We start from the raw sequence: 27,527 nt of genomic DNA, 5'->3' as shown, positions 1-27,527 counted from the left end.
CAACTCTTTATCGCTCATTGCCTTTCCTAACGTTTGGCTTGACAATGACAGCAATGGAGTAGGCAAGAACACGACAGATCTGGGACTAATGAAAAAGATGCGTGAAAAGTGTGAAAACAGTCCTGCCTTAGTGCCCCAATGTACTGCCATTCTGTGGCCCAGCTAAAACACAACGTGGACTGCAATGGAAATAAGTAAATATATGTATTTGTATGTATGTACTGTAGGTTTACTTGGCTGAGGCACCTCTATGTGTATGTTAAATATGTCAAATAAAATGTTATATGTAATTCTTCCAGCCCCTGCACCGTCCGCGCCTCGCTCCCCTGGGCGTCAACCTGGGAGACGCATACATCTGTTCCGACTCAGAGGAGGGGTCTGAGAAGATTGGGGAGAGGACCAATACCTTACCTAAGGTGAGGACAGATGCATGGTGGGAAAGGGAGAGGGGAAGAGGAGGGGCCTGTAACAAGGTGTGAAAGAAGGAGTCAGGCGAAAGAGGTAAAATACCGAAGTCCAGAGTTTAACCCGTTTGCATAAATCAAACGCCCCAAGCGTCAAACGAAACTGTACAAGGGAAAACATCCACCTTGGCAATAACACAGTGAAATGTAGCTCAACCGAGCTACATGCTCTTCACAACAAAACAATCACTCACAAAGACAAGGGGAACAGAGGGAACACTTATACACATACTAATTAGGGGAATGAGCACCAGGTGTGTGTGATTGACAAGACATGACAAGTGGAGTGATGAGAATGGGATCGGCAGTAGCTAGAACTCCGGTGACGACGAACGCCGAAGCCTGCCCGAACCAGGAGTGGGGGCAGCCTCGGCGGAAGTCGTGACAGTACCCCCCCCCCCCCCCCCCGCGCGTGGCTACAGCAGTGCGTCGACCCCGGCCTCTGGGACGGCCAGGAGGACGCGGATCAGGGCGAGTCGGATGGTGACAGTGGAAATCCCTCAACAGGAAGGGATCGAGGATGTCCCGCCTTGGGACCCAGCACTGTTCCTCCGGACCGTACCCCTCCCACTCCACGAGATACTGGAGGCCCCCCACCTGACGCCTCGAATCCAGGATGGAACGGACCGAGTATGGCGGAGCCCCCTCAATGTCCAGAGGAGGTGGAGGAAACTCCCGTACCTCAGACTCCTGGAGCGGACCAGCTACCACCGGCCTGAGGAGAGACACATGAAATGAGGGGTTAATACGGTAATCAGGGGGGAGTAACAACCTGTATGTCACCTCGTTTATTCTCTTTAGGACTTTAAACGGCCCAACAAACCGCGGGCTCAGCTTCCGGCAGCGCAGGCGGAGGGGCGGATTCCGGGTCGAGAGCCAGACCCGAGATCCCGGTACGAACACCGGGGCCTCCCTGCGGTGGCGGTCAGCGTTGGCCTTCTGGAGGCGATGCCAGGACCGGTTGGTAACCCAAAACACATTGGAAGGGTGTTAGGTTAGTGGAGGAGTGGCGGAGAGAGATCTGAGCATATTCTGGCCATGGCAGGAACACCGACCACTCCCCCGGCCAGTCCTGGCAGTAGGTCCACAGGAACCTACCCACATCTTGATTCACCCTTTCCACCTGCCCATTGCTCTCGGGGTGAAAACCAGAGGTCATGCTGACCGAGACCCCCATACGTTCCATGAACGCCTTCCAGACTCTAGAAGTGAACTGGGGACCTCGGTCGGACACTATATCCTCTGGTACCCCGTAGTGCCGGAAGATGTGAGTAAACAGAGCCTCCGCAGTTTGTAGGGCAGTGGGGAAACCGGGCAGTGGACGGAGGCGGCAGGACTTAAGCGCAGGCACGTACTGCAGCCCAGCTGGACACTGCGGTGGAGATGGATCTGTGCGTAATGCCTGCGTTATATCTGCGTCCATCACCCATACTACCGGCGCCACAATGCATGAGGCCGGGAGTATGGGGGTGTTGTCTCTGGGCCTCTCCTCTGTGTCATACAGCCGAGACAGTGCGTCTGCCTTCACGTTCTTCATACCCGGAATGTATGAGAGTGTGAAATCAAACCGGGTGAAGAAGAGGGCCCACCTGGCCTGGTGAGGATTCAGCCTCCTCGCTGCCCGAATGTACTCCAGGTTACGGTGGTTTGTCCAGATGAGGAAAGGGTGTTTCGCCCCTTTGAGACAATGTCTCCACACCGTCAAAGCTCGGACAACAGCCAACAGCTCCCGATCACCAACGCCGTAGTTCTGCTCCGCGAGCTGAGCTTCTTAGAAAAGAAGGCACAGGGGCGGAGCTTGGGTGGCATGCCCGAGCGTTGGGATAAGACAGCTCCTATCCCTACCTCGGACGCATCCACCTCCACTACGAACGGTAGTGATGGATCGGGTTGAGCCAGTACCGGGGCTGAGGTGAACAGGCCCCGCAATCTACTGAATGCCAAATCAGCCTCAGCAGACCAGCGGAGCTGGGATGGCCCACCCTTCAACAAGGTGGTAATGGGAGCTGCGACCTTGCCAAATCCCCGAATAAACCTTCGATAGTAGTTGGCGAAGCCAAGGAAGTGCTGCACCTCCTTTACCGTGGTTGGAGTCGGCCAATTACGCACGGCTGCAATGCGGTCTCCCTCCATCTCCACACCTATGGTGGTGATGCGATATCCGAGGAAGGAGATTGACTGCTGGAAAAACTCACACTTCTCTGCCTTGGCATAAAGATAATTTTCCAGCAGTCGGACCAGTACTTTGCGAACCAGGGACACATGCTCGGCGCGCGTAGCGGAATACACCAGGATACCATCGATGTAGACCACCACACCGCGACCAAGCATGTCCCGAAACACCTCGTTCACAAAGGACTGGAAAACGGATGGAGCATTCATCAAACCGTAGAGCATCACCAGGTATTCATAATGCCCCGAGGTTGTGCTGAATGCTGTTTTCCACTCATCCCCTTCCCAAATACGCACCAGGTTGTAGGCACTCCTGAAGTCTAATTTGGTGAAAAAACGGGCCCCATGCATTGACACAATCACTGAAGGAATGAGGGGAAGATGATAATCTCTCTCTCGTTCTAGAGCGTAGAGGTTCTCTCTCTTGTTCTAGAGCGTAGAGGTTCTCTCTTGTTCTAGAGCGTAGAGGTTCTCTCTCTTGTTGTAGAGCTTAGACGTTCTCTCTCTTGTTCTAGAGCGTAGAGGTTCTCTCTCTTGTTCTAGAGCTTAGAGGTTCTCTCTCTCGTTCTAAAGCGTAGAGGTTCTCTCTCTCGTACTTTCTTTCATTTCAACAGCTGTGTCAACATGACAGATTTTCAGAAGCAGGCAGAGAGAGAAAGAGATAGATGGACAATGTGTGAGAGACGTGTAGAAACAGAGAGAGAGATGGAGAGAGAGATGGAGAGAGAGACATGTGTAGAATGTGTATATTTATTGATTTAAAAAAAGCTTTTGACTCAATTTGTCATGAGGGTCTGTTATACCCCAAATAATGCATGCAGAGCAGAATTAGGCCAATACCCGCTAACTATCACAATCCAGAAAAGAGGCTGGGAAGTCTGAATCTGCAATAGGTAAGCAGCTTGGTTTGAAGAAATCAACTGTGGGAGCACTTATTATGAAATGGAAGACATACAAGACCACTGATAATCTCCCTCGATCTGGGGCTCCACGCAAGATCTCACCCCGTGGGGTCAAAATGATCGCAAGAACAGTGAGCAAAAATCCCAGAACCACACAGGGGACCTAGTGAATGACCTGCAGAGAGCTGGGACCAAAGTAACAAAGCCTACCATCAGTAACACACTACGCCGCCAGGGACTCAAATCCTGCAGTGCCAGACGTGTCCCCCTGCTTAAGCCAGTACATGTCCAGGCCCGTCTGAAGTTTGCTAGAGTGCATTTGGATGATCCAGAAGAGGATTGGGAGAATGTCATATGGTCAGATGAAACCAAAATAGAACTTTTTGGTAAAAACTCAACTCGTCATGTTTGGAGGACAAAGAATATTGAGTTGCATCCAAAGAACACCATACCTACTGTGAAGCATGGGGGTGGAAACATCATGCTTTGGGGCTGTTTTTCTGCAAAGGGACCAGGACGACTGATCCGTGTAAAGGAAAGAATGAATGGGGCCATGTATCATGAGATTTTGAGTGAAAACCTCCTTCCATCAGCAAGGGCATTGAAGATGAAACGTGGCTGGGCCTTGTGAAGACTTACAGAAAACGTTTGACCTGTGTCATTGCCAACAAAGGGTATATAACAAAGTATTGAGAAACTTTTGTTATTGACCAAATACTTATTTTCCACCATAATTTGCAAATAAATTCATTAAAAATCCTACAATGTGATTTTCTGGATTTTTTTTCTCATTTTGTCTGTCACAGTTGACGTGTACCTTTGATGAAAAATTACAGGCCTCTCTCATCTTTCTAAGTGGGAGAACTTGCACAATTGGTGGCTGACTAAATAATTTTTTTCCCCACTGTATAACCATAATATGACATTTGAAATGTCTCTATTCCTTTGGAACTTTTGTGAGTGTAATGTTTACTTTTGATTATTATCTATTTCACTTGCTTTGGCAATGGAAACATATGTTTCCCATGCCAATAAAGCCCCTTAAATTGAAATTGAGAGAGAGAGAGAGAGAGAGAGAGAGAGAGAGAGAGAGAGAGAGAGAGAGAGAGATGACAGTTTGTGTATTTGCAGACAGGAGGACTCCCCGTTGATACGTTGATCATTTATCTGAAGGTTTATATATCTTAACGCTTTCCCCTCTACTTCCCTTTGATCCCCCTCTTTCCCCTCTCTCCTAACTCCCCCCAACCCCCTCGGTGTGTGTGGTCGGTCGACTGTTCCCTGTTCCATGAGTGATCAAACCAGTCCCAGAGCTGACACACTGATAGTTTTAGCCCGTCTGTATGAAGCGCTGACACAATAAACTTTGTTAAAAGTATAGCTAAGACAAACTGTGCAGTTCAGCGCCCGAGCATGGAGAAGCTAGGGAGGCTACTTTACACACACACACACACATACGCACAAACACGCATGCACACACATTAGGCTGTCCTCATTAGGTTTTACCTCGCCAGGGAGAGCCAGGGAGTGCCAGGGAGAGTCAGGGAGAGGGAGTGCCAGGGAGAGTCAGGGAGAGGGAGAGCCAGGGGGAGCCAGGGAGAGCCATGGAGAGTCAGGGAGAGCCAGGGAGAGTCAGGGAGAGTCAAGGAGGGCCAGGGAGAGCTAGGGAGAGCCAGAGAGAGTCAGGGAGAGTCAAGGAGAGCCAGGGAGAGCCCGGGAGAGCCAGGGAGAGAGGTGCCTGGGGGAGAGAACTGGACGGAGGGGGAATGCGGTTAGCGGCGGAGGAGGTGGTGTGTGTGTGTGTGCTGTGCTTGCTTTTTTCTCTAAGAGAGGTTTTGACATCCACTGTGGTGCATACTGATGGCTTTCCAGTGCTTAAATCCCAAACTTGCATTCTTCTGAAAACACACATAAAGGCGTGTGCACATATTCATGTACACACTCACACACACACATACACACACACACACACACATACACACACACACTTAACTGTTTTCAAAGTGCTGCATGTTCTCATTTTTTATATGCTGAGCCACTGAGAACTGCCTGGCGTGAGTTCAGGCTGAGGAGAGGAGGAGAAGCACTTACCAATTACGAATAACATGAATAACATGAATAACAAACACGTAATTGTTAACAAACTGTTTGAAACTTTAACTAAACATTATTCTCCACATGAACCATGAACACATAAACTGTAAAATCTAAACAAACCACACTAATTCTACCCATCACAAAACATCACAAAACATCTAGAAACATCACCAAACATCACCAAACACCATGAAACATCACCAAACATCACAAAACATCACCAAACGCCATGAAACATCACCAAACACCAAAAAACATCACCAAACATCATGAAGCATCACCAAACACCACAAAACATCACCAAACACCATGAAACATCACCAAACACCACCAAACATCACCAAACACCATGAAACATCACCAAACACCACAAAACAACACCAAACATCACCGAACATCACCAAACACCATGAAACATCTAAGCTGTATTTACTCAGATATCACAGCAGGAGTTTTACAGTTGAACTGGCAGGGCAGAGAGACAGACAGACAGTCAGACAGACAGACAGGCAGGCAGGCAGGCAGGCAGGCAGGCAGGCAGGCAGGCAGGCAGGCAGACAGAGATGCCGGAGGGGGGAGGGGGGAGGGAGAGAGAGGAGGGGGGAGGGGGGAAGGAGAGAGAGAAGAGGGTGGGAGACAGAGGAGGGGGGAGGGGGAGGGAGGGAGGGAGAGAGAGGAGGGGGGAGGGGGAGGGGGAGGGGGAGGGAGAGAGAGGAGGGGGGAGGGGGAGAGAGGGAGAGAGAGGAAGGAGGGTGAGAGAGGAGAGAGGAGGGGAGAGGGGGGAGGGAGAGAGAAGAGAGAGGAGGGGAGAGGGAGGGAGAGGAGGAAGGGAGAAAGAGGAGGGGGGAGGGAGAGAGAGGAGGGGGAGGGGGGAGGGAGAGAGAGGGGGGGGGGAGAGAGAGATGAGGAGGGAGCGAGAGAGAGGAGGGGGGTGGAGGGAGAAGAGAGAGGAGGGAGAGAGGAGGGGGGAGGGAGAGAGGGGAGGGGGAGAGAGAGGGAGGGAGGGAGGGAGGGAGGGAGGGAGGGAGGGAGGGAGGGAGGGAGAGGAGGGAGAGAGGAGGGGGGAGGGAGGGAGAGAGAGGAGGGGGGAGGGAGAGAGGAGGGAGGAGGGAGGAGGGAGAGAGAGGAGGGGGGAGGGAGGAGGGAGAGAGATATACCTTCATGCATGTATATGACAAAAAAGATACTCACTTTTTCCCAATATCTACACTTCTACCCATAAGTAATGTAGTATCATCATAAAAATGACGTTTCAAATCAGTTATTGCAGTAGTTGTTCCACTGAGGCATAGCACATAAACATCACATAGCTACTTATCTAACAGATCACTGTGTAATGTTGTGTGTTGTAGCGTCTGCGGCGTAGCCTGCACCCGGGGCTGTTGAGGAGGATCTCTTCTACATGGACCACCACCACCTCAGCTACGGGCCTGCCCACCATCGAGCCTGGACCAGCACGCAGGGCCAGCATCAGCATCAAACCCTTCCACGAACCGCTCACCTGCAGGTAGGCTACAATACTGACCCCAACCCTCATCTTTACCCTAACCCTCTCAAACTATTCAACAGTACAAATACAGTAGCAGATATGAGCCAGCGTGGGTTAACCCTTTAGACGCCAATAGAATTCTAGAATGCTGCTATAGGTTCTAGAATGGGTTAAAAATAAGAAATTGTGTAATTGCACCGTAATTACTGTAGTGATAATCACAACATTCCTGTCATCAGTAGGATATTATATATATTTACATTTTTGTCATGTAGCAGACACTCTTATCCAGAACCACAGTTAGTGCTTTCATCTTAAGTTAGCTAGGTGAGACAACTACATATCACAGTCGTAGTACATTTTCTCAAGTTATCAACAAAGCCATAACTCAGAGGGAATTGGGTTATGAAAAAAAACATATTTCCATTTCACACAGGCGCATAATACACGTTTTACATGTGTGAAACAGGACAAATATAAATATATGGGTTAGGTGGCTTGCTCAAGGGCACATCAAAGGATTGTTCACCTTGTAGGCTCGGGGATTCAAACTAGCGACCTTTCGGTTACTGGCCCAATGCTTTAACCCCCAGCTAAAGGAATTAAACTTGAATAACTAAGACATGGAAGACACTCTATTTTACATGAATTCTGCAGAGACGGGAATCAGAGCTGTGTGTGTAATATATGGATGTAGGCCTATGGGATGTGTGTGTATTAGATGGGAGTTTTGATTGCATCTATAGGGTAGGGTCGATTATCTGGGCATCTGTATAAGTGGCTGCATTAAGTGGGCCTGTCTCTGTGTGTGTGTGTGTGTGTGTGTGTGTGTGTGTGTGTGTGTGTGTTTATGTGTATTTGTGTTGCTGGGGGTCTTGGGAAACCTGCATGGAGAGGGAAGGCTGCATAGCATTGAGATGAGACTGATAAACTGAACTGAAAACAGCTGAAAACGTCCAGACAAGGCCACAGTCACACACTGTCTCACAGTCAGTATTTTCCCTGAACCAATTTGTAGTATATTATTTGTAATTTCCAACAGTAAATCTTCCCTAGATTGATGAATGATGCCGAGAATACACAAGCCTCTCACTTTCGGTATTATTATTGTGGTATAGTTCACATGGATCCATGTCCTTTAATAGTCTGTGTTCTGTAATTATAAGACGTTGTGGTCGGTTTGTGTTTAGGGAATGTCTCCACAGGGTCAACATTTCCCATGAATGGGTTACTATAATATTATTTATTGCTTGTGTTTTTAGCATGAGCTGATCTAACCGAGCTGATCTAACCGAGCTCATCCAACCGAGTTGATCTAACCAGCTGATCTAACCAGCTGATCGTGGTCCTCTGTAGCTCAGCTGGTAGAGCACGGCGCTTGTAACGCCAAGGTAGTGGGTTCGATCCCCGGGACCACCCATACACAAAAATGTATGCACGCATGACTGTAAGTCGCTTTGGATAAAAGCGTCTGATAAATGGCATATTATTATTATTATCTAACCAGCTGATCTAACCAGCTGATCTAACCGAGCTCATCCAACCGAGCTGATCTAACCGAGCTGATCTAACAGAACTGTACTAACCAGCTGATCTAACACAACTGATCTAACCAGCTGATCTAACCGAGCTGATCGAACAGAACTGATCTAACCAGCTGATCAACCGAGCTGATCTAACCGAGCTGATCTAACAGAACTGATCTAACCGAGCGGATTTAACCGAGTTGATCTAACCGAACTGATCTAACCGAGCTGATCTAACCGAACTGATCTATCCGAGTTGATATAACCGAGCTGATCTAACCGAGCTGATCTAACCAAACTGATCTAACCGAACTGATCTAACCATGCTTAAGCATAACAGATGATAGTGTGTGTGTGAGAGAGAGAGAGAGAGAGAGAGAGAGAGAGAGAGAGAGAGAGAGAGAGAGAGAGAGAGAGAGAGAGAGATGCGTGCCATGCATACAACCATGTTGAAGACTGTAACCAACGTTGCAACATTTATGAGAGAGCTTGTTCTCATTGTCTGTAGAAGATGAACCTAGACAGAACAGAGAACAGTTCTCTGCCTTCATGTTCCTGTCCTCCTTCTCCTTTACCCCTCAACAAGCTCATGACATGGACATGAAAGGCCTCTCTGATGAAGACACACACACACACATGCACGCAAACACACGCACGAATGCACATACACACACACTCACACGACAGGTCGACACGAAAGGTCTCTCTGACTGAGCATAAGTTTTGCCTGGAAATACAAACTTCCTGGCAACATATGGTCCTCTGTGTGGGGGTGGAGTAACACGCAAACGGACATCAGAGGCAGGAATACAAACACCCCCACACACACACGCACACACACACACACACTCACATACACACACTCACACATTCACATACGCTGGATGAAAAAAACTGGAAACTGGATGAAAAACAAATGTCAAATCTACCTACATCAAGTAATCTACCTACATCCAGTAATCTACCTACATCCAGTAATCTACCTACATCCAGTAATCTACCTACTTCCAGTAATCTACCTACTTCCAGTAATCTACCTGCATCCAGTTATCTACCTACTTCCAGTAATCTGCCTACATCCAGTAATCTACCTACTCCGTCTACCTACATCCAGTAATCTACCTACATCCAGTAATCTACCTACATCCAGTAATCTACCTACATCCAGTAATCTACCTACTTCCAGTAATCTACCTACATCCAGTAATCTACCTACATCCAGTAATCTACCTACTTCCAGTAATCTAACTACATCCAGTAATCTACCTACTTCCAGTAATCTACCTACTTCCAGTAATCTACCTACTTCCAGTAATCTAACTACATCCAGTAATCTACCTACTTCCAGTAATCTACCTACATGAAGTAATCTATCTACATCCAGTAATCTACCTACTTCCAGTAATCTGCCTACATCCAGTAATCTACCTACTCCGTCTACCTACATCCAGTAATCTACCTACATCCAGTAAACTACCTACTTCCAGTAATCTACCTACATCCAGTAATCTACCTACTTCCAGTAATCCACCTACATACTTCCAGTAATCTATCTACCTACTTCAAGTAATCTACCTACTTCCAGTAATCTGTCTACATCTAGTAATCTAACTACATCCAGTAATCTACCTACTTCATGTAATCTACCTACATCCAGTAATCTACCTACCTCCAGTAATCTAACTACATCCAGTAATCTACCTACATCCAGTAATCTACCTACTTCCAGTAATCTACCTACATCCAGTAATCTACCTACTTCCAGTAATCTACCTACATCCAGTAATCTACCTATATCCAGTATTCTAACTACTTCCAGTAATCTACCTACATCCAGTAATCTACCTACTTCCAGTAATCTACCTACCTCCAGTAATCTACCTACTTCCAGTGATCTACCTACTTCCAGTAATCTACCTACTTCCAGTGATCTACCTACAACCAGTAATCTACCTACTTCCAGTAATATGTCTACATCCAGTAATCTACCTACTCAGTCTACCTACTTCCAGTAATTGATCTACCTACTTCCAGTACTCTACCTACTTCCAGTAATATACCTACTTCCAGTAATCTACCTACATCCAGTAATCTACCTACTTCAAGTAATCTGTCTACATCCAGTAATCTACCTACTTCCAGTAATCTACCTACTTCCAGTATTATACCTAATTCCAGTAATCTGTCTACATCCAGTAATCTACCTACTTCCAGTACTCTACCTACTTCCAGTAATATACCTACTTCCAGTAATCTACCTACTTCAAGTAATCTACCTACTTCCAGTAATCTGTCTACATCCAGTAATCTACCTACTTCCAGTAACCTACCTACTTCCAGTATTATACCTAATTCCAGTAATCTGTCTACATCCAGTAATCTACCTACTTCCAGGAATCTACCTACTTCCAGTAATCTACCTACATCCAGTAATCTACCTACTTCCAGTAATCTACCTACTTCCAGTAATCTGTCTACATCCAGTAATCTACCTACTTCCAGTAATCTACCTACTTCCAGTAATCTGTCTACATCCAGTAATCTGCCTACCTCCAGTAATATGTCTACATCCGGTAATCTACCTGCTCAGTCTACCTACTTCCAGTAATTTATCTACCTACTTCCAGTAATCTACCTACTTCCAGTAATATACCTACTTCCAGTAATCAACCTACTTCCAGTAATCTACCTACTTCCAGTAATCTACCTACTTCCAGTGATCTACCTACTTCCAGTAATCTACCTACTTCCAGTAATCTACCTACTTCCAGTAATCTGTCTACATCCAGTAATCTACCTACTTCACGTAATCTACCTACTTCCAGTAATCTACCTACATCCAGTAATCTACCTACTTCCAGTAATCTACCTACATCCAGTAATCTACCTACATCCAGTAATCTACTTACTTCCAGTAATCTACCTACTTCCAGTTATCCACCTACCTACTCCCAGTAATATATCTACCTACATCCAGTAATCTACCTACTTCCAGTAATCTACCTACATCCAGTAATCTACCTACATCCAGTAATCTACTTACTTCCAGTAATCTACCTACTTCCAGTTATCCACCTACCTACTCCCAGTAATATATCTACCTACATCCAGTAATCTACCTACTTCCAGTAATCTACCTACATCCAGTAATCTACCTACATCCAGTAATCTACTTACTTCCAGTAATCTACCTACTTCCAGTAATCTGTCTACATCCAGTAATCTACCTACTTCCAGTAATCTACCTACTTCCAGTATTATACCTAATTCCAGTAATCTGTCTACATCCAGTAATCTACCTACTTCCAGGAATCTACCTACTTCCAGTAATCTACCTACATCCAGTAATCTACCTACTTCCAGTAATCTACCTACTTCCAGTAATCTGTCTACATCCAGTAATCTACCTACTTCCAGTAATCTACCTACATCCAGTAATCTACCTACTTCCAGTAATCCACCTACATACTTCCAGTAATCTATCTACCTACTTCAAGTAATCTACCTACTTCCAGTAATCTGTCTACATCTAGTAATCTAACTACATCCAGTAATCTACCTACTTCATGTAATCTACCTACATCCAGTAATCTACCTACCTCCAGTAATCTAACTACATCCAGTAATCTACCTACATCCAGTAATCTACCTACTTCCAGTAATCTACCTACATCCAGTAATCTACCTATATCCAGTATTCTAACTACTTCCAGTAATCTACCTACATCCAGTAATCTACCTACTTCCAGTAATCTACCTACCTCCAGTAATCTACCTACTTCCAGTGATCTACCTACTTCCAGTAATCTACCTACTTCCAGTGATCTACCTACAACCAGTAATCTACCTACTTCCAGTAATATGTCTACATCCAGTAATCTACCTACTCAGTCTACCTACTTCCAGTAATTGATCTACCTACTTCCAGTACTCTACCTACTTCCAGTAATATACCTACTTCCAGTAATCTACCTACATCCAGTAATCTACCTACTTCAAGTAATCTGTCTACATCCAGTAATCTACCTACTTCCAGTAATCTACCTACTTCCAGTATTATACCTAATTCCAGTAATCTGTCTACATCCAGTAATCTACCTACTTCCAGTACTCTACCTACTTCCAGTAATATACCTACTTCCAGTAATCTACCTACTTCAAGTAATCTACCTACTTCCAGTAATCTGTCTACATCCAGTAATCTACCTACTTCCAGTAACCTACCTACTTCCAGTATTATACCTAATTCCAGTAATCTGTCTACATCCAGTAATCTACCTACTTCCAGGAATCTACCTACTTCCAGTAATCTACCTACATCCAGTAATCTACCTACTTCCAGTAATCTACCTACTTCCAGTAATCTGTCTACATCCAGTAATCTACCTACTTCCAGTAATCTACCTACTTCCAGTAATCTGTCTACATCCAGTAATCTGCCTACCTCCAGTAATATGTCTACATCCGGTAATCTACCTGCTCAGTCTACCTACTTCCAGTAATTTATCTACCTACTTCCAGTAATCTACCTACTTCCAGTAATATACCTACTTCCAGTAATCAACCTACTTCCAGTAATCTACCTACTTCCAGTAATCTACCTACTTCCAGTGATCTACCTACTTCCAGTAATCTACCTACTTCCAGTAATCTACCTACTTCCAGTAATCTGTCTACATCCAGTAATCTACCTACTTCACGTAATCTACCTACTTCCAGTAATCTACCTACATCCAGTAATCTACCTACTTCCAGTAATCTACCTACATCCAGTAATCTACCTACATCCAGTAATCTACTTACTTCCAGTAATCTACCTACTTCCAGTTATCCACCTACCTACTCCCAGTAATATATCTACCTACATCCAGTAATCTACCTACTTCCAGTAATCTACCTACATCCAGTAATCTACCTACATCCAGTAATCTACTTACTTCCAGTAATCTACCTACTTCCAGTTATCCACCTACCTACTCCCAGTAATATATCTACCTACATCCAGTAATCTACCTACTTCCAGTAATCTACCTACATCCAGTAATCTACCTACTTCCAGTAATCTACCTACATCCAGTAATCTACCTACATCCAGTAATCTACTTACTTCCAGTAATCTACCTACTTCCAGTAATCTGTCTACATCCAGTAATCTACCTACTTCCAGTAATCTACCTACTTCCAGTATTATACCTAATTCCAGTAATCTGTCTACATCCAGTAATCTACCTACTTCCAGGAATCTACCTACTTCCAGTAATCTACCTACATCCAGTAATCTACCTACTTCCAGTAATCTACCTACTTCCAGTAATCTGTCTACATCCAGTAATCTACCTACTTCCAGTAATCCACCTACATACTTCCAGTAATCTATCTACCTACTTCAAGTAATCTACCTACTTCCAGTAATCTGTCTACATCTAGTAATCTAACTACATCCAGTAATCTACCTACTTCATGTAATCTACCTACATCCAGTAATCTACCTACCTCCAGTAATCTAACTACATCCAGTAATCTACCTACATCCAGTAATCTACCTACTTCCAGTAATCTACCTACATCCAGTAATCTACCTATATCCAGTATTCTAACTACTTCCAGTAATCTACCTACATCCAGTAATCTACCTACTTCCAGTAATCTACCTACCTCCAGTAATCTACCTACTTCCAGTGATCTACCTACTTCCAGTAATCTACCTACTTCCAGTGATCTACCTACAACCAGTAATCTACCTACTTCCAGTAATATGTCTACATCCAGTAATCTACCTACTCAGTCTACCTACTTCCAGTAATTGATCTACCTACTTCCAGTACTCTACCTACTTCCAGTAATATACCTACTTCCAGTAATCTACCTACATCCAGTAATCTACCTACTTCAAGTAATCTGTCTACATCCAGTAATCTACCTACTTCCAGTAATCTACCTACTTCCAGTATTATACCTAATTCCAGTAATCTGTCTACATCCAGTAATCTACCTACTTCCAGTACTCTACCTACTTCCAGTAATATACCTACTTCCAGTAATCTACCTACTTCAAGTAATCTACCTACTTCCAGTAATCTGTCTACATCCAGTAATCTACCTACTTCCAGTAACCTACCTACTTCCAGTATTATACCTAATTCCAGTAATCTGTCTACATCCAGTAATCTACCTACTTCCAGGAATCTACCTACTTCCAGTAATCTACCTACATCCAGTAATCTACCTACTTCCAGTAATCTACCTACTTCCAGTAATCTGTCTACATCCAGTAATCTACCTACTTCCAGTAATCTACCTACTTCCAGTAATCTGTCTACATCCAGTAATCTGCCTACCTCCAGTAATATGTCTACATCCGGTAATCTACCTGCTCAGTCTACCTACTTCCAGTAATTTATCTACCTACTTCCAGTAATCTACCTACTTCCAGTAATATACCTACTTCCAGTAATCAACCTACTTCCAGTAATCTACCTACTTCCAGTAATCTACCTACTTCCAGTGATCTACCTACTTCCAGTAATCTACCTACTTCCAGTAATCTACCTACTTCCAGTAATCTGTCTACATCCAGTAATCTACCTACTTCACGTAATCTACCTACTTCCAGTAATCTACCTACATCCAGTAATCTACCTACTTCCAGTAATCTACCTACATCCAGTAATCTACCTACATCCAGTAATCTACTTACTTCCAGTAATCTACCTACTTCCAGTTATCCACCTACCTACTCCCAGTAATATATCTACCTACATCCAGTAATCTACCTACTTCCAGTAATCTACCTACATCCAGTAATCTACCTACATCCAGTAATCTACTTACTTCCAGTAATCTACCTACTTCCAGTTATCCACCTACCTACTCCCAGTAATATATCTACCTACATCCAGTAATCTACCTACTTCCAGTAATCTACCTACATCCAGTAATCTACCTACATCCAGTAATCTACTTACTTCCAGTAATCTACCTACTTCCAGTTATCCACCTACCTACTCCCAGTAATATATCTACCTACATCCAGTAATCTACCTACATCCAGTAATCTACCTTCTTCCAGTAATCGACCTACCCCGTTTACCTTCTTCCAGTAATCTACATACTCCGTCTACCTTCTTCAAGTAATCTATCTACGCTGTCTCCTTTCTTCCAGTAATCTACCTACTCCGTCTACCTTCTTCCAGTAATCTACCTACTCCGTCTACCTTCTTCTAGTAATCTACCTACTCCGTCTCCCTTCTTCCAGTAATCTACCTACATCCAGTAATCTATCTACATCCAGTAATCTACCTACTTCCAGTAATCTGCCTACATCCAGTAATCTACCTACTCCGTCAACCTACATCCAGTAATATACCTGCTTCCAGTAATCTACCTACTTCCAGTAATCTACCTACATCCAGTAATCTACCTACATCCAGTAATCTACCTACTTCCAGTAATCTGCCTACATCCAGTAATCTACCTACTTCCAGTAATCTACCTACATCCAGTAATCTACCTACTTCCAGTAATCTACCTACATGAAGTAATCTACCTACATCCAGTAATCTACCTACTTCCAGTAATCTGCCCACATCCAGTAATCTACCTACTCCGTCTACCTACATCCAGTAATCTACCTACATCCAGTAAACTACCTACTTCCAGTAATCTACCTACATCCAGTAATCAACCTACTTCCAGTAATCCACCTACATACTTCCAGTAATCTATCTACCTACTTCCAGTAATCTACCTACTTCCAGTAATCTGTCTACATCTAGTAATCTACCTACATCCAGTAATCTACCTACTTCCAGTAATCTACCTACATCCAGTAATCTACCTACCTCCAGTAATCTAACTACATCCAGTAATCTACCTACATCCAGTAATCTACCTACTTCCAGTAATCTACCTACATCCAGTAATATACCTACTTCCAGTAATCTACCTACATCCAGTAATCTACCTATATCCAGTATTCTACCTACTTCAAGTAATCTACCTACATCCAGTAATCTACCTACTTCCAGTAATCTACCTACCTCCAGTAATATGTCTACATCCAATAATGTACCTCCTCAGTCTACCTACTTCCAGTAATTTATCTACCTACTTCCAGTAATCTACCTACTTCCAGTAATCTACCTACTTTCAGTGATCTACCTACTTCCAGTAATCTACCTACTTCCAGTGATCTACCTACTTCCAGTAATCTACCAACTTCCAGTGATCTACCTACAACCAGTAATCTACCTACTTCCAGTAATATGTCTACATCCAGTAATCTACCTACTCAGTCTACCTACTTCCAGTAATTGATCTACCTACTTCCAGTACTCTACCTACTTCCAGTAATATACCTACTTCCAGTAATCTACCTACATCCAGTAATCTACCTACTTCAAGTAATCTGTCTACATCCAGTAGTCTACCTACTTCCAGTAATCTACCTACTTCCAGTATTATACCTAATTCCAGTAATTTGTCTACATCCAGTAATCTACCTACTTCCAGTACTCTACCTACTTCCAGTAATATACCTACTTCCAGTAATCTACCTACTTCAAGTAATCTACCTACTTCCAGTAATCTGTCTACATCCAGTAATCTACCTACTTCCAGTAATCTACCTACTTCCAGTATTATACCTAATTCCAGTAATCTGTCTACATCCAGTAATCTACCTACTTCCAGGAATCTACCTACTTCCAGTAATCTACCTACATCCAGTAATCTACCTACTTCCAGTAATCTACCTACTTCCAGTAATCTGTCTACATCCAGTAATCTACCTACTTCCAGTAATCTACCTACTTCCAGTAATCTGTCTACATCCAGTAAACTACCTACCTCCAGTAATATGTCTACATCCGGTAATCTACCTGCTCAGTCTACCTACTTCCAGTAATTTATCTACCTACTTCCAGTAATCTACCTACTTCCAGTAATATACCTACTTCCAGTAATCAACCTACTTCCAGTAATCTACCTACTTCCAGTAATCTACCTACTTCCAGTGATCTACCTACTTCCAGTAATCTACCTACTTCCAGTAATCTGTCTACATCCAGTAATCTACCTACTTCCAGTAATCTACCTACTTCCAGTAATCTACCTACATCCAGTAATCTACCTACATCCAGTAATCTACTTACTTCCAGTAATCTACCTACTTCCAGTAATCCACCTACCTACTCCCATTAATCTATCTACCTACTTCCAGTAATCTACCTTCTTCCAGTAATCGACCTACCCCATTTACGTTCTTCCAGTAATCTACATACTCCGTCTACCTTCTTCAAGTAATCTATCTACGCTGTCTCCTTTCTTCCAGTAATCTACCTACTCCGTCTACCTTCTTCCAGTAATCTACCTACTCCGTCTACCTTCTTCTAGTAATCTACCTACTCCGTCTCCCTTCTTCCAGTAATCTACCTACATCCAGTAATCTACCTACATCCAGTAATCTACCTACTTCCAGTAATCTGCCTACATCCAGTAATCTACCTACTCCGTCAACCTACATCCAGTAATCTACCTACTTCCAGTAATCTACCTAATTCCAGAAATCTACCTACTTCCAGTAATCTACCTACTTCCAGTAATCTGCCTACATCCAGTAATCTACCTACTTCCAGTAATCTACCTACATCCAGTAATCTACCTACTTCCAGTAATCTACCTACATGAAGTAATCTACCTACATCCAGTAATCTACCTACTTCCAGTAATCTGCCTACATCCAGTAATCTACCTACTCTGTCTACCTACATCCAGTAATCTACCTACATCCAGTAAACTACCTACTTCCAGTAATCTACCTACATCCAGTAATCTACCTACTTCCAGTAATCCACCTACATACTTCCAGTAATCTATCTACCTACTTCCAGTAATCTACCTACTTCCAGTAATCTGTCTACATCCAGTAATCTACCTACCTCCAGTAATCTAACTACATCCAGTAATCTACCTACATCCAGTAATCTACCTACTTCCAGTAATCTACCTACATCCAGTAATCTACCTACTTCCAGTAATCTACCTACATCCAGTAATCTACCTATTTCCAGTATTCTACCTACTTCAAGTAATCTACCTACATCCAGTAATCTACCTACTTCCAGTAATCTACCTACCTCCAGTAATATGTCTACATCCAGTAATCTACCTCCTCAGTCTACCTACTTCCAGTAATTTATCTACCTACTTCCAGTAATCTACCTACTTCCAGTAATCTACCTACTTCCAGTGATCTACCTACTTCCAGTAATCTACCTACTTCCAGTGATCTACCTACTTCCAGTAATCTACCTACTTCCAGTGATCTACCTACAACCAGTAATCTACCTACTTCCAGTAATATGTCTACATCCAGTAATCTACCTACTCAGTCTACCTACTTCCAGTAATTGATCTACCTACTTCCAGTACTCTACCTACTTCCAGTAATATACCTACTTCCAGTAATCTACCTACATCCAGTAATCTACCTACTTCAAGTAATCTGTCTGCATCCAGTAATCTACCTATTTCCAGTAATCTACCTACTTCCAGTATTATACCTAATTCCAGTAATCTGTCTACATCCAGTAATCTACCTACTTCCAGTACTCTACCTGCTTCCAGTAATATACCTACTTCCAGTAATCTACCTACTTCAAGTAATCTACCTACTTCAAGTAATCTGTCTACATCCAGTAATCTACCTAATTTGAGTAATCTGTCTACATCCAGTAATATACCTACTTCCAGGAATCTATCTACTTCCAGTAATCTACCTACATCCAGTAATCTACCTACTTCCAGTAATCTACCTACTTCCAGTAATCTACCTACTTCCAGTAATCTGTCTACATCCAGTAATCTACCTACTTCCAGTAATCTACCTACTTCCAGTAATCTGTCTACATCCAGTAATCTACCTACCTCCAGTAATATGTCTACATCCGGTAATCTACCTGCTCAGTCTACTTACTTCCAGTAATTTATCTTCCTACTTCCAGTAATCTGTCTACATCCAGTAATCTACCTACCTCCAGTAATCTACCTACATCCAGTAATCTACCTACATCCAGTAATCTACCCACTTCCAGTAATCTACCTACATCCAGTAATCTACCTACTTCCAGTAATCTACCTACATCCAGTAATCTACCTATATCCAGTATTCTACCTACTTCAAGTAATCTACCTACATCCAGTAATCTACCTACTTCCAGTAATCTACCTACCTCCAGTAATATGTCTACATCCAGTAATCTACCTCCTCAGTCTACCTACTTCCAGTAATTTATCTACCTACTTCCAGTAATCTACCTACTTCCAGTAATCTACCTACTTCCAGTGATCTACCTACATCCAGTAATCTACCTACTTCCAGTAATCTACCTACATCCAGTAATCTACCTACCTCCAGTAATCTAACTACATCCAGTAATCTACCTACATCCAGTAATCTACCTACATCCAGTAATCTACCTACATCCAGTAATCTACCTACTTCCAGTAATCTACCTACATCCAGTAATCTACCTATATCCAGTATTCTACCTACTTCCAGTAATCTACCTACATCCAGTAATCTACCTACTTCCAGTAATCTACCTACCTCCAGTAATATGTCTACATCCAGTAATCTACCTCCTCAGTCTACCTACTTCCAGTAATTTATCTACCTACTTCCAGTAATCTACCTACTTCCAGTAATCTACCTACTTCCAGTGATCTACCTACTTCCAGTAATCTACCTACTTCCAGTGATCTACCTACTTCCAGTAATCTACCTACTTCCAGTGATCTACCTACAACCAGTAATCTACCTACTTCCAGTAATATGTCTACATCCAGTAATCTACCTACTCAGTCTACCTACTTCCAGTAATTGATCTACCTACTTCCAGTACTCTACCTACTTCCAGTAATATACCTACTTCCAGTAATCTACCTACTTCAAGTAATCTACCTACTTCCAGTAATCTGTCTACATCCAGTAATCTACCTACTTCCAGTAATCTACCTACTTCCAGTATTATACCTAATTCCAGTAATCTGTCTACATCCAGAAATCTACCTACTTCCAGGAATCTACCTACTTCCAGTAATCTACCTACATCCAGTAATCTACCTACTTCCAGTAATCTACCTACTTCCAGTAATCTGTCTACATCCAGTAATCTACCTACTTCCAGTAATCTACCTACTTCCAGAAATCTGTCTACATCCAGTAATCTACCTACCTCCAGTAATATGTCTACATCCGGTAATCTACCTGCTCAGTCTACCTACTTCCAGTAATTTATCTACCTACTTCCAGTAATCTACCTACATCCAGTAATATACCTACTTCCAGTAATCAACCTACTTCCAGTAATCCACCTACTTCCAGTAATCTACCTACTTCCAGTGATCTACCTACTTCCAGTAATCAACCTACTTCCAGTAATCTACCTACTTCCAGTAATCTGTCTACATCCAGTAATTTACCTACTTCCAGTAATCTACCTACTTCCAGTAATCTACCTACATCCAGTAATATACCTACTTCCAGTAATCAACCTACTTCCAGTAATCCACCTACTTCCAGTAATCTACCTACTTCCAGTGATCTACCTACTTCCAGTAATCTACCTACAACCGGTAATCTACCTACTTCCAGTAATATGTCTACATCCATTAATCTACCTACTCAGTCTACCTACTTCCAGTAATTGATCTACCTACTTCCAGTACTCTACCTACTTCCAGTAATATACCTACTTCCAGTAATCTACCTACATCCAGTAATCTACCTACTTCAAGTAATCTGTCTACATCCAGTAATCTACCTATTTCCAGTAATCTACCTACTTCCAGTATTATACCTAATTCCAGTAATCTGTCTACATCCAGTAATCTACCTACTTCCAGTACTCTACCTGCTTCCAGTAATATACCTACTTCCAGTAATCTACCTACTTCAAGTAATCTACCTACTTCAAGTAATCTGTCTACATCCAGTAATCTACCTAATTTGAGTAATCTGTCTACATCCAGTAATATACCTACTTCCAGGAATCTATCTACTTCCAGTAATCTACCTACATCCAGTAATCTACCTACTTCCAGTAATCTACCTACTTCCAGTAATCTGTCTACATCCAGTAATCTACCTACTTCCAGTAATCTACCTACTTCCAGTAATCTGTCTACATCCAGTAATCTACCTACCTCCAGTAATATGTCTACATCCGGTAATCTACCTGCTCAGTCTACTTACTTCCAGTAATTTATCTTCCTACTTCCAGTATTCTGTCTACATCCAGTAATCTACCTACCTCCAGTAATCTACCTACATCCAGTAATCTACCTACATCCAGTAATCTACCCACTTCCAGTAATCTACCTACATCCAGTAATCTACCTACTTCCAGTAATCTACCTACATCCAGTAATCTACCTATATCCAGTATTCTACCTACTTCAAGTAATCTACCTACATCCAGTAATCTACCTACTTCCAGTAATCTACCTACCTCCAGTAATATGTCTACATCCAGTAATCTACCTCCTCAGTCTACCTACTTCCAGTAATTTATCTACCTACTTCCAGTAATCTACCTACTTCCAGTAATCTACCTACTTCCAGTGATCTACCTACATCCAGTAATCTACCTACTTCCAGTAATCTACCTACATCCAGTAATATACCTACTTCCAGTAATCTACCTACATCCAGTAATCTACCTACCTCCAGTAATCTAACTACATCCAGTAATCTACCTACATCCAGTAATCTACCTACATCCAGTAATCTACCTACATCCATTAATCTACCTACTTCCAGTAATCTACCTACATCCAGTAATCTACCTATATCCAGTATTCTACCTACTTCCAGTAATCTACCTACATCCAGTAATCTACCTACTTCCAGTAATCTACCTACCTCCAGTAATATGTCTACATCCAGTAATCTACCTCCTCAGTCTACCTACTTCCAGTAATTTATCTACCTACTTCCAGTAATCTACCTACTTCCAGTAATCTACCTACTTCCAGTGATCTACCTACTTCCAGTAATCTACCTACTTCCAGTGATCTACCTACAACCAGTAATCTACCTACTTCCAGTAATATGTCTACATCCAGTAATCTACCTACTCAGTCTACCTACTTCCAGTAATTGATCTACCTACTTCCAGTACTCTACCTACTTCCAGTAATATACCTACTTCCAGTAATCTACCTACTTCAAGTAATCTACCTACTTCCAGTAATCTGTCTACATCCAGTAATCTACCTACTTCCAGTAATCTACCTACTTCCAGTATTATACCTAATTCCAGTAATCTGTCTACATCCAGAAATCTACCTACTTCCAGGAATCTACCTACTTCCAGTAATCTACCTACATCCAGTAATCTACCTACTTCCAGTAATCTACCTACTTCCAGTAATCTGTCTACATCCAGTAATCTACCTACTTCCAGTAATCTACCTACTTCCAGAAATCTGTCTACATCCAGTAATCTACCTACCTCCAGTAATATGTCTACATCCGGTAATCTACCTGCTCAGTCTACCTACTTCCAGTAATTTATCTACCTACTTCCAGTAATCTACCTACATCCAGTAATATACCTACTTCCAGTAATCAACCTACTTCCAGTAATCCACCTACTTCCAGTAAATCTACCTACTTCCAGTGATCTACCTACTTCCAGTAATCAACCTACTTCCAGTAATCTACCTACTTCCAGTAATATGTCTACATCCAGTAATCTACCTACTTCCAGTAATCTACCTACTTCCAGTAATCTACCTACATCCAGTAATATACCTACTTCCAGTAATCAACCTACTTCCAGTAATCCACCTACTTCCAGTAATCTACCTACTTCCAGTGATCTACCTACTTCCAGTAATCAACCTACTTCCAGTAATCTACCTACTTCCAGTAATCTGTCTACATCCAGTAATCTACCTACTTCCAGTAATCTACCTACTTCCAGTAATCTACCTACATCCAGTAATCTACCTACTTCCAGTAATCTACCTACATCCAGTAATCTACCTACATCCAGTAATCTACTTACTTCCAGTAATCTACCTACTTCCAGTAATCCACCTACCTACTCCCAGTAATCTATCTACCTACTTCCAGTAATCTACCTTCTTCCAGTAATCGACCTACCCCGTTTACCCTCTTCCAGTAATCAACATACTCCGTCTACCTTCTTCAAGTAATCTATCTACGCTGTCTCCTTTCTTCCAGTAATCTACCTACTCTGTCTACCTTCTTCCAGTAATCTACCTACTCCGTCTACCTTCTTCTAGTAATCTACCTACTCCGTCTCCCTTCTTCCAGTAATCTACCTACTTCCAGTAATCTACCTAATTCCAGTAATCTACCTACTTCCAGTAATCTACCTACATCCAGTAATCTACCTACATCCAGTAATCTACCTACTTCCAGTAATCTACCTACATCAAGTAATCTACCTACATCCAGTAATCTACCTACTTCCAGTAATCTACCTACATCCAGTAATCTACCTACATCCAGTAATATACCTACTTCCAGTAATATGCCTACATCCAGTAATCTACCTACTTCCAGTAATCTGCCTACATCCAGTAATCTACCTACTCCGTCTACCTACATCCAGTAATCTACCTACTTCCAGTAATCTACCTACTTCCAGTAATATACCTACATCCAGTAATCTACCTACATCCAGTAATCTACCTACTTCCAGTAATCTGCCTACATCCAGTAATCTACCTATTTCCAGTAATCTACCTACATCCAGTAATCTACCTACATCCAGTAATCTACCTACTTCCAGTAATCTGCCTACATCCAGTAATCTACCTACTCCGTCTACCTACATCCAGTAATCTACCTACTTCCAGTAATCTACCTAATTCCAGTAATCTACCTACTTACAGTAATCTAACTACATCCAGTAATCTACCTACTTCCAGTAATCTACCTACATCCAGTAATCTACCTACTTCCAGTAACCTACCTACATCCACTAATCTACCTACATCCAGTAATCTACCTACTTCCAGTAATCTGCCTACATCCAGTAATCTACCTACTCCGTCTACCTACATCCAGTAATCTACCAACTTCCAGTAATCTACCTACATCCAGTAATCTACCTACTTCCAGTAATATACCTACATCCAGTAATCTACCTACATCCAGTAATCTACCTACTTCCAGTAATCTGCCTTCATCCAGTAATCTACCTACTTCCAGTAATCTACCTACATCCAGTAATCTACCTACATCCAGTAATCTACCTACTTCCAGTAATCTGCCTACATCCAGTAATCTACCTACTCCGTCTACCTACATCCAGTAATCTACCTACTTCCAGTAATCTACCTAATTCCAGTAATCTACCTACTTACAGTAATCTAACTACATCCAGTAATCTACCTACTTCCAGTAATCTACCTACATCCAGTAATCTACCTACTTCCAGTAATCTACCTACATCCACTAATCTACCTACATCCAGTAATATACCTACTTCCAGTAATCTGCCTACATCCAGTAATCTACCTACTCCGTCTACCTACATCCAGTAATCTACCAACTTCCAGTAATCTACCTACATCCAGTAATCTACCTACTTCCAGTAATCTACCTACATCCAGTAATCTACCTACATCCAGTAATCTACCTACTTCCAGTAATCCACCTACCTACTTCCAGTAATCTATCTACCTACTTCCAGTAATCTACCTTCTTCCAGTAATCTACCTACTTCCAGTAATCTACCTACATCCAGTAATCTACCTACTTCCAGTAATCCACCTACCTACTTCCAGTTATCTACCTTCTTCCAGTAATCTACCTACCCCGTCTACCTTCTTCCAGTAATCTCCATACTCCGTCTACCACCTTCCAGTAATCCTTCTACGCTGTCTCCCTTCTTCCAGTAATCTACCTACTCCGTCTACCTTCTTCCAGTAATCTACCTACTCTGTCTACCTTCTTCTAGTAATCTACCTACTCCGTCTCCCTTCTTCCAGTAATCTAACTACATCCAGTAATCTACCTACATCCAGTAATCTACCTACTTCCAGTAATCAACCTACATCCAGTAATCTACCTACTTCCATTAATCTACCTACATCCAGTAATCTACCTACATTCAGTAATCTACCTACTTCCAATAATCTGCCTACATCCAGTAATCTACCTACTCCGTCAACCTACATCCAGTAATCTTAGAAAATGTGAGGCGAGGTGAGTAGTCATGCTGTACTTCGCTCCGCAGGTAATATGACACATTACATTACAATGGAACAATTTGATTAGTGTAATGTTAGCTAGCTACATAGTTGTATTTGTATCAAAGATAAAGCTGTAGTATAGAGAAACTATCGAGGTTAGCTAGCCAGCTACATTCGTTCGCACCAACGCCGTTTTTCAAACAAAGTCAACACCGCAGCCATTGCTAGCTAGCCAACACTACCAGCTAGCAGTACTGTAGCAACTAAATACAATATCCTTTTAGCCAGCTACATTCGTTCGCAGCGACGCCGTTTTTCAAACAAAGTCAACACCACAGCTATTGCTAGCTAGCCAACACTACCAGCTAGCAGTACTGTAGCAGCTAAATACAATATAATTTTAGTCAATGAGAATTTTGCAACATAAAGCTTCCCTTTCTAAACATTCGAGATGTGTAGTCCACTTGTGTAGCTAGCATGACTGACTTTGTGCTAGCTAGCCAACGTTTAATTATTGCTGCGTTATGAAAGGAACTAGACACGGACACAAATTATCTGTTTAGTGTGTTAACACACTATTGGTAGTTTGTTGTAACCAAGTGTTGGTGCTAAACCGTGTGTTATTGGATGCTAGCATGCTAGTTAGCTATGGCGTCATAGAATACGGTGCCCTGGGCGGTTTTTCATGGAAGAATACTGTACCAAGTTAGCTAGCTGAATAAAGTAAGTTAGAGTCTATTCCTAGAAACATTGAACCGCTGTAGTTTACAACAATTATAATTTCTAAAGTGGAAGTTGGGAGAGTTATATTCGGGTGTTTCAGTGAAACAATTATAGTTTCTGAGGTGGAAGTTGGGAGAGTTAAATTTGGGAGTTGTGGTGAGGGAGGCCCCGCTCTCTCCTTTCCCAGATGTTTAGTTCATTTCATTCTGATCTCCTCTGCATTATTGTAGCCATTTGCTGCAGCCTGTCAACTATGCCTCTGCCTATCCCTGTTCTCTCCTCTCCGCACAGGCTACACAAACGCCTCACACCGCGTGGCTGCTGCCTCTCTAACCTGGTGGTCCCTGCACACACCACCCACCTGGAGTTCCAGGTCTCAGGCAGCCTCTGGAACTGCCGTTCTGCTGCCAACAAGGCAGACTTCATCCCAGCCTATGCTACCCTCCAGTCCCTCGACTTCTTGGCGCTGACGGAAACATGGATTACCACTGAAAACACTGCTACTCCTACTGCTCTCTCCTCGTCTGACCATGTGTTCTCGTATACCCCGAGAGCATCTGGTCCCCCGAGAGCATCTGGTCAGCGGGGTGGTGGCACAGGAATCCTCATCTCTCCCAAGTGGACATTCTCAATTTTTCCCCTAACCCATCTGTCTATCTCCTCATTTGAATTCCATGCTGTCACAGTCACTAGCCCATTTAAGCTTAATATCCTTGTCATCTATCGCCCTCCAGGTTCCCTTGGAGAGTTCATCAATGAGCTTGACGCCTTGATAAGTTCCTTTCCTGAGGATGGCTCACCCCTCACAGTTCTGGGGAATTTCAACCTCCCTACGTCTACATTTGACTCATTTCTCTCTGCCTCCTTCTTTCCACTCCTCTCCTCTTTTGACCTCACCCTCTCACCGTCCCCCCCTACT

At 42.9% G+C, this 27,527-nt stretch overlaps 1 protein-coding gene across 1 annotated transcript in view; it reads left to right on the top strand.

Moving 5' to 3' along the window:
* Window positions 1–27,527, top strand: part of LOC311122743 (cGMP-inhibited 3',5'-cyclic phosphodiesterase 3A-like) — a gene marked incomplete at its 5' end in the record, with an annotated part of 70,160 nt that overhangs the window by 6,268 nt on the left and 36,365 nt on the right. The window contains 2 exons of the mRNA XM_084197067.1: window positions 300–416; window positions 6,988–7,142. Coding sequence (XP_084053193.1) covers window positions 300–416; window positions 6,988–7,142 — 272 coding nt within the window. The remainder of the gene's footprint in view (window positions 1–299; window positions 417–6,987; window positions 7,143–27,527) is intronic.

The sequence above is a fragment of the Coregonus lavaretus genome (assembly GCF_964263955.1).
Source record: "Coregonus lavaretus genome assembly, contig: HAP1_SCAFFOLD_721, whole genome shotgun sequence".
Taxonomy (NCBI): domain Eukaryota; kingdom Metazoa; phylum Chordata; class Actinopteri; order Salmoniformes; family Salmonidae; genus Coregonus; species Coregonus lavaretus.
This window is presented reverse-complemented; position numbering and strand designations above follow the sequence as displayed.